A 9,464-nucleotide genomic window follows, 5' to 3' on the forward strand; every position below is an offset into this window, starting at 1 on the left:
ATCAAAAAATAAATTTTGTAGCAGAACTAAAATATTTCAAACAATTTTAAGTTTTTTTTTAATTTAGAATAGAAAACTTAAAGTCAGTTTGCAAAACGTGTTAATCCTAATTAAATCCTGATTAACTTGACGTTCGTCAATGCAAAATAAAAGGCAATTTAATTCGAATTAGTTTGATTCTGAAGTAAATTTTAATTTCGCTTTCTGCTTAAAGAATTAAACCACTCGTGATAAACGCACACGTAGAATTAAACCAGCTCGTAAATAAACAATGGTTTAATTTATTTGTTGTTTATTTCGTACAAAAATTATATTAATTAATTAATTTTACTTTGAAAAAACAGAAAAAAAAATTAAGTTAATAATGATTTGTTTTTTCGTCAATATCAATATTGCATTTTTTTAATGGTTTGTTTAAATTTTTTATTTAATTGATTTTCCGTTTGTCGATGCAAAATAAATGGCAACTTAATTCGAATTAGTTTAATTCTAAATTAAATTTTTATTTTGCTTTCTGTAAACCGGCTCCTAAAGGAATTTATCTTAAAACTATGTCATTTGAAACTACATTTTCACTTTGTTCGACTGTACATTTTATTTTACACATTATACAACAGATAATTTTCTATTGTCTTGAAACTATTTTACATCTATTCGCCCTCATTTTTCATTTATTTAGTTAATTTTCTGAAAACTTCTTATGTTATGAAAAAGTCTGAGCTGGGATTGTAACTTATTACAGCTTCTTGTCAGTGGTTGCATGCCACTTGTCACGTGACCTCAAATGTAGCCCAGCTGTCTCTGATTTGTAATAGACAAGCGTTTTCGCCTCACTCTGTAGCTTCGATAATTTGATATTTCGTCTGTGTCTATGACGTGAACACGTGTGCCTTGGAGCCATTTCATTTTGACGCAACTTTATCCACGAATACAAAGGCTTTTACAACGAGGAAAATGTTAAGCTTCCCGTTTTGCAATTATTGAATAAATAATAACAATACACGTTTCAGTGAATACACATTAAAGCTCGCGATATTACCGTCATTTTTTATCACACAAAGCAACATGTGTCATCATGAGTGGGCAAAGAATGTCATGAATAAAACAATGGATAGCGGCTTGATTCAAGAGAAACGTTATGAAAGCTTTTTGTAAGAAATGGTCTAATTTTGGCGGAAAATTTAAGGTTATGTGTCTGGTCAAACGAGCTTTCAGCTTTTTCGGGGGAAATTCAAGACGTTGCATATTCATATTTAGCTAACCTTGTCGTATTTTAAAATTTAAATCTTGTGATATTCAAATTTTAATCAAAACGGGCCTATTGTCGGAAAATTTCAAATTTAAATTTTATTAGTTTGAAAATCTGTGGTGTACAATCCACTCTAGTTCCGTTAATGGAGTTTCAGTCGTCTTGTTCTAAACAAGATAACGTGTCTAAGACGTCTCTCCTTTGTTTTTCTCCATCCTCATTCAGATGCATTAAAGCCATTAAGAGAAATTCGTGCGTATTGACTTGACAGATATTAAATTTCGTATGAATAATGTATAAATGACCCACTCGGGTGATAAATGACAAGTTATTGTCTGTGTTCGTTTCGCGACGGCGCCCTCGGGGGCCCGGGGCACCCCGAAATTGTTTCGTTTTACATGAGCGATTAGGCGATTTTATCAATTTCGTTCGTGAGCGCATTATGCAAATCGGGATTAGTTTGGAAGCCGATTTGGGGTATTTTTAATATTGGTTAGGTCGAGGCCGGGATATTCTCCTTGGAAAATGTAAAGAATCTTCTTGGGATCGTGCGTGCGGAGAATCTTTTCATAGAAATGGCCAGTAAGGCGAATGGTAAAAGTTGATAGTTGCATGGCGCGTACTAAGGACGTTTCATTTGTATGTGTGCTGGAAATTTTATTGTCGTTCCAGAAGCTTAAGCTGGAAACGATGTCGTTTTTCATTCGGTGCGTGACGGCTCTGGATTGACATTTATTACTTAATTGTACACTAAGCTCCCCTTCGAGACGATTATTTTAGTCTGGATTTTTTTAAATACCAGTTAACGCTTCATTTGACACGACAAGAAGAAAAATTAATAATTCGCTCTTCCTCCAACTTTACATCCAGATATTGTGAGAAAATGTGATAACGAAAACACCTCAGAATGAAATAAAAATGCCTTAAATTTGTATTACGAAATTTATTTAGCTTTTTACCACTTGCTTTTGGACTTAGGTGTGGAATTAGGTGTTCATTTTTCAAAAAAAAACAATATACGATTTCAATAACACCCATTTGTGACAAAAAAATAATAAACGTTTTAACTACATTCTTTATTGTAAATAATATGAAAATAAATAAAAGAAATCGCGAAGAAAATAGAAACAGAATATTAAATCGTGTTTAACTGAGAAAAAGCAATCAGACGTCAAATAACTTTGTGAAACACTTCAAAGAATTAACTTTTTTTGTAATGATCTTATTTTCAATCTTTTTTTTTTGAAAGTTTGCAAAGTTTGATGCTTAGTCTAGTTTAACTTCACAAAGACTGAAAATTCCAATATTTAATAAGTCTCTAGATTAGTTTGTAATAACTTTTCGTTAGATAAATTTAATTTTGAAACATTGTAACACTGTAGAATTTTTCAAATAAAATACTAGAATTATGCATTGTAAGCAATCAAGTTTGTTTATGTTAAAATTCTGCCCCAAGGGAGAGAAATAAGTCTCTCTTATTTATTGACTGATTTATTGTCATTGTTGCCATGGTGTAATGTCAACTGTATGCTAATTTTTAGATTTTTTTTTTTAAATTTCATACAATTTCTTGGCTTTTTTAACTCAAGTCGTGCAAAAAATGGTATATACACCACTGGAGGGAATTGTTATTATTCTTGATTTGACACGACAAGAAGAAAAATTAATAATTTGCTCTTCCTCTAACTTTACATCCAGATATTGTGAGAAAATGTAAGGTTTTTTTACTAACAAAAATAATGCCTTAAATTTGTATTACGAAATTTATTTAGCTTTTTACCACTTGTTTTTGTATACTTGTTGTGATTAGGTGTTCATTTTTCAAAAAAAAAAACAATATTCGATTTCAATAATACCCATTTGTGACAAAAAAATAATAAACGTTTTAACTACATCCTTTATTGTAAATAAATAATATGAAAATAAATGAAAGAAATCCCGAAGAAAATAGAAACAGAATATTAAATCGTGTTTAACTGAGAAAAAGCAATCAGACGTCAAATAACTTTGTGAAACACTTCAAAGAATTAACTGTTTTTTTTTCGTTAGATAAATTTAATTTTGAAACATTGTAACACTGTAGAATTTTTCAAATAAAACACGGGAATTATGCATTGTAAGCAATCAAGTTTGTTTATGTTAAAATTCTGCCCCAAGGGAGAGAAATAAGTCTCTCCTATGCATTGACTGGTTCATTGTCATCAAACATTTTATTGTTGCCATGGTTTTTTAGATTTTTTTAAAGAATTTCAGACAATTTCTTGGCATTTTTAACGCAAGTCGTGCAAAAAATTGTGTATACACCACTGGAGAGAATTGTTATTATTCCTTTGGTGCTCTGCACCTGTAGCATCTCAAGAACAATCGTGCATTTCTCTCCCTTTATGTATATAATATACTATTATCCAATAAAAAATTTCTAATCTACTACTTTTGACTTCTTCAGTTCCTCACAAATATTTCAAATTATTGAAAGCGCAACAAAGAGAAATTTTAAACAAAAAACGACAGGAAATAAAATCAAAACATTTTAATTTGAGTTTCAATCAAGAAATTAAAAAATACAAGTGATTATATGCATTTAATTGAACCACAAAAAATTCCTCGGTTTAATATTGTACTTTATAAAATACCAACGGCAATATCCTTTGATATCTCGTCACATACACACAAACTTATATTACATTTTCTGAACTACCTTTTCGCTCCGCTAAACGTAGATTTAACCTTGCATTCACCTAAAGAAGTTCTTTTTTAAACATATTACTCGTGACGATTCAATTTTTGAACAGTTTTTACAAAAAAGTCAACAACTAGCCAAGTTTGTATTTATATCATTTAGGTATTGATCTGTCTGAAATAAAAATAGGAAACCTTTTTTTGCAAATCAAAAGAAACACTTTAGGGCCTGTTTAGTGCTTTTCTGTCAATTATAGGGCTGTTTTCATATGACAAAAACATCCTCCTGTGTTTTGTATAAAAATAATGATTTTACAAGAAATTTTTCACAAAATATTTTTTATAATATGGAGTGTTTGAACCTCACAGTTTCAGTTCACTCAACAATTTTTTGCTTTTATTCTAATAAATAAAAAAAATCATAAAGGAATAATAAATAATAAATAAATGTTTTTCTTTTTTAAATCAACAAATTTTATATTTATTTTACTGTATTAATAACTCCGTTAAATTACTTCTAAAAATAGTGGTTTAGCAGTACCGAACAAAAAGTGATCAATAACAAAAATTTTGAAAAAAATCGGAAATATAAAAAATCTGCAAATCTCAACAAAAATAATAAACTATGTATGTAAAATTTTAAGTACATATTTGTTTGGCAAACTGTATTGAGAACCAGAACCGATAATTTTTGAGATATGAATTTTTCCTATTTTGCTTTCTCGATAACTACTACCTGGAACCAAACGTTTTTTGCTTAAATTATTTATTTTTTGAAAAAACTAATTAATGAATGATAAAGTACTATAAAAATGTGATGCTTCCGAGAATTTTTTTTTAATTTTTGTTTTGTTTTTGAGTTATTAATTTTTTACATGGCAACTTACTATAAAATCATTTTTTATGCAGGTTATGATCTAAAGATTACAACTATCTACTTTTTATTTAATTTTTTTAAAACAAATTTTTTACATAAATTGCAGTTTTGACAAAAAAAATCGCATAATTAAAAAACAAAACAAAATTTCGTTATCAAAATACAATCACATTCTTAATATTACTTTAATTTATATTAATTATTATTTTCTGAAGTCAAATGATTTAATAAAAAAACCGATTGGTTTAATACTTTATATTCACCCTGTATGCATGACACGGAATAATATTAATTTTCACCTGAAGATCACCATTTTATAGTCGAAACGCGTAATGATCCATAAACGTCTAGCGTTTAGGTAAATTGTGTGTGTTATTAAAAAAAAACATAAAAAAGATAACAAAAACAACAAAAATGATGGAACGAAATTTTTGGCCTTTTAGTTTCCAAAAAAAATCCGTTTATTAATTTAAGAAAGCTATTTATATCACACGGAATATTCGCAAAACAATCTCAAACAGAAAGGGTAGTAATAAAACGATCAGTAAATAATTCAGTTTTGATCAGTATAACGTTCTAAATGATCAGTATTTAATTAATTTTTGAACGGTAGAAAATTAAAAATGATCACTACAATATAATATTTTGCACAGTAAAAACAATAAATGCTAAGTAAAGCTAAGTAAAGTAAGTGTAAAGCACAGTATTTTATTGTAATTTGTTCAGTAAAAAACCCAATTTGCAAAGTAAAAATAATAAACGCTCAATAACTTTAATCAAAATTAGTAAAACAACATAAAATTTAAATAATTTTCAGTTTTGGTTACATAACAATGCATGGCATCTGCGCAAGAATGTTATTTATTATTATTGGTACTTATTTTTATATTTCTAAACATTTACTATTATTATAGGGTGGTATATATAAATAGATAGATAGATAGATAGAAATCAAAATTACAGAATATGGTCAAAAACAAGACAAAAAAACACACTATAACAATATGAATTTCAATATTTAATTTAAGTCACAGTAGTAGTTTCTATTCTTCTACAGAATAGAAACTTTTGTTGATCAACATTGTCTTAACTTTTTTCTTTAACTGAATTATATTTAAGTTCTTGATTTTTTCATTTAGTTTATTATACAATTTGGATTCCCAAAAATCGATACCTTGTTGGGTTCTTTTCAGGCGATGATGAGGAACTATGAGTGAGTCCATATTTTTAGAACGCTGGTTATTAAGTCATTGGTATAAATTATAAATAAAATTGGGCCCAATATAGAGCCCTGAGGAACTCCATTCCATATCTAACTTTTTCACTTCTTGATGTTTGATTTTTCCGTTTAATTATTTGGTTTCGGTTTGATAGATATGATTCAAATATTTTTTAAGCCACGCCTCTAATACCGTAATACTCTAGTTTCAGTAAAAGTTCCTTATGTTGAACCGTGTCAAAAGCTTTTGACAGATCACAGCAAGCCATGATAACTTGATCTTGGTTATTTTGTGCGGTTAATATACAGGGTTATTCATAAATATGAAGCAATATTTGAACCTCAAAAATGTCCTATAAAATGATGTTAATTTAAATAATAACTCGTGTCCTATCTCTACTGATAAGAATTTTACAGCCCTCGGAATGTGGCTATGGAAATTTGATTTTATTTTGTATAACTTTGGAACTATTTGACCAAATATTATAAAATTTGGAAGATTTCCCTGTGACAACATACCCTTTAAACTGGTAATCACGAAAACCGTATACATCCACTCAATTTCCGGTTCCAGCAGTAGCAGGTCACATTTTCTGTGTTTTTCAATTTTTTGGCTTTCTTAACACCAATTTTTTATTGCCCACATCGATAGAGTAATCAATTTCGATTAAAAAACGCATAACCTTTAATACTCCTAAAATGGACCGTTTCAAAGATATTTTAATTTAAACTGAGGACTGCACAACGCTGAAATCAAAAAATAGGGATTTTGAATAAATGGTATCCACGGCAACCAATGACCATGGTCACATAAATTCCTGCCAGGCATCTGTTAACTTTGACAATAAATTTTTGTGATTTTTTTAGGAATTAAATGCTACGAGATCCATTTGGATTTATTCTAAGTTATGTTTGGAATCTGAGGTAAACTTTTTTATTAAATATTTTCGATTAATTGTCTAATAATCGTCCAATATCCAAGTTGACAGATGCCTGACAGCGATTAGTAAGACCATGGTCATTTGTTACCGCGGATATCATCCATTCAAAATCCCTACTTTTTGGTTTCAGCATTGTGTAGTCCTCAGTTTAAATTAAAATATCTTTGAAACGGTCCATTTTACGGGTATTAAAGGTTATGCGTTTTTTAATCGAAATTGATTACTCTATCGATTTGGGTAATAAAAAATTGGTGTTAAGAGAGCAAAAAAATGGAAAAACACAGAAAATGTGACCTGCAACTGCTGTAACCGGAAATTGAGTGGATGTATCCGGTTTTCATGATTACCATTTTAAAGGGTATGTTGTCACAGGGAAATGTTCCAAATTTTATAATATTTGGTCAAATAGTTCCAAAGTTATTACAAAAAAATTAAATTTCCATACCCACATTCCGAGGGCTGTAAAATTCTTATCAGTAGAGATAGGACACGAGTTATTATTTAAATTACCATCATTTTATAGGTCATTTTTGAGGTTCAAATATTGCTTCATATTTATGAATAACCCTATATGCTGAATGACATCATTAATAGCAGTTACGATAGATTTTTTCTTTGTATGTCCATGTTGTTTTTTGTAAAAATGTTGTATTTTTCGAAAAATTCTATAAGTCTGTCTTTTATAGTCATTTATAACACTTTAGAAATTGTCGAAATTACAGAAATAGGACGATAATTACTGCATTCATTCGAATCTCCTTTTTTAAAGATTGGAACAACTTTTGCGGTATCTGTATTAGCAATGGCCCTTGCGCAAGAATGATTTTAGCAAGGGCTGGAAGCTGTACACAAATGGTAATCAGTCTAATCAGCGTACGCCACTCTTTGCACTGCTGTTACAATTTAGTTTTGAACTCTTTGCGATATTCCAATTTTGTTCGGAAACATTTTGTTTGTAAATGTGTGAATATTAAATTAGTTAGTTTTGCTAGACATTTATTCATTGTCTTTACTGTGTATTTCTTATTTTTATTTTTATTTCTTATTTTTTATTATTATTATTTTTACTGTTGTTCCCAAACGGAAACTGAAAGTGTTGGAAAAAATGTGTTTGTCATTGCAGGGACCAGATGTCTCTTCTCTAAGCCCTCCACCATGCTGAAATGAAGGCTTAAGCGCCAACCCTCGGCCCCCCACCAGATGAACAACAACGGCACGACCATGTCCGACTACGAGCGCATCCGCCTGGTGATCCTCGGCGGCGCCGGCGTCGGCAAAAGCTGCATCATCAAGCGCTTCCTGATGAACACCTACTCGGACAAGTACCGCAGCACCATCGAGGACCTCTACAACCGCGAGTACGACCTCGGCCACATGACGCTCAAAGTGGATATCCTGGACACAGCCGGCGACATGCAATTCCCGGCGATGAGGAGGTTGTGCATTGCCACGGCGCACGCCTTCCTCCTGGTGTATGCCGTGACGTCGGCGCCGTCCTTCGACTGCATCAAGCAGTGCTTCGAGGAGATCAGGGAACAGAGAGGAGACTACCAGGAGATACCCATCGTGGTGGCCGGGAATAAGCTGGATTTGACCTCCACGCACAGGGAAGTGAGGATCGAGGATGTGTCCGAGTGGGTCTACTGCGAGCTGCCCAAGTTAAGGTCAGTTTCACCAAGGCAAAATTTTGGGGAAAAAATTAGTTTTTTTACTTTTATGAATTTTGGGTGCTTGTTTGCTCTTTGGAAGCAAACATGCTCAAAGAGGTTAATTTAAAAAAAATACACAATTCCTAATTTGATTAAAAATTTTAGACTTTTGATTTTTCATTTTTGAGTAATGACATCATCGACATTTTTTTAATAGAAACCCCAAATTTTTTTAGCCATTTTAAATCTCCAAATTACACCAAAATATTGATTATTACATCAAATTTTAACATCAACAAATACAAACATAGAATTTTAAATCAAGTTGAAAACTTTGTATTTAAAAAAAAATTGACCTGTTCCAGAATTTTTGCCAAAACAGAATCACTACCTAATGACCATAAAGACAAAATTCAGTGCTAATAATATTGATATAAAAATGTCATTGTAAGTAAATGTTGTGCGCAAAAATGAGCTTCCTGTTACAAAAAGTTTAATAAAAAAAAAGTTATTTTGCTAAAAGATACAAGCAGCTATCATGAAGGCAATAAATTTTGTGTAATTTATTGAAATAAGCCCCAAATTGATACATGCAATCTTTTTTATTTTCATCTCGTCAAATTCTTGGTAAAAATTAGAGCGTCTTAAGAAACCTTCATTACAAATTGCTCTTTTTCTGACTTCTAGAGACTTGTCGTCTCCAAATTTTCAAAACTTAAAATTGTTTAAAATTATTTAGAAGTATTTGGAATTATAAAAATTATCTTTGAATTGTTTGGAATTACTGTAGTTATTTATAAATTACTGGAATTCTTTTTGGAATTTCAGAGTTTTTTTTTTGAATTATCGG

At 30.5% G+C, this 9,464-nt stretch overlaps 1 protein-coding gene across 1 annotated transcript in view; it reads left to right on the forward strand.

The window, feature by feature from the left end:
* Positions 1–9,464, forward strand: part of LOC123014547 (GTP-binding protein Di-Ras1) — a 41,917-nt gene that overhangs the window by 23,532 nt on the left and 8,921 nt on the right. The window contains exon 2 of the mRNA XM_044413717.1: positions 8,089–8,629. Coding sequence (XP_044269652.1) covers positions 8,166–8,629 — 464 coding nt within the window. The 5' untranslated portion in view covers positions 8,089–8,165. The remainder of the gene's footprint in view (positions 1–8,088; positions 8,630–9,464) is intronic.

This window comes from Tribolium madens, unplaced genomic scaffold (genome assembly GCF_015345945.1).
Source record: "Tribolium madens isolate multiple individuals breed KSU strain unplaced genomic scaffold, Tmad_KSU_1.1 Scaffold_97;HRSCAF=244;Tcas5.2_LG3a, whole genome shotgun sequence".
NCBI classification, from domain to species: domain Eukaryota; kingdom Metazoa; phylum Arthropoda; class Insecta; order Coleoptera; family Tenebrionidae; genus Tribolium; species Tribolium madens.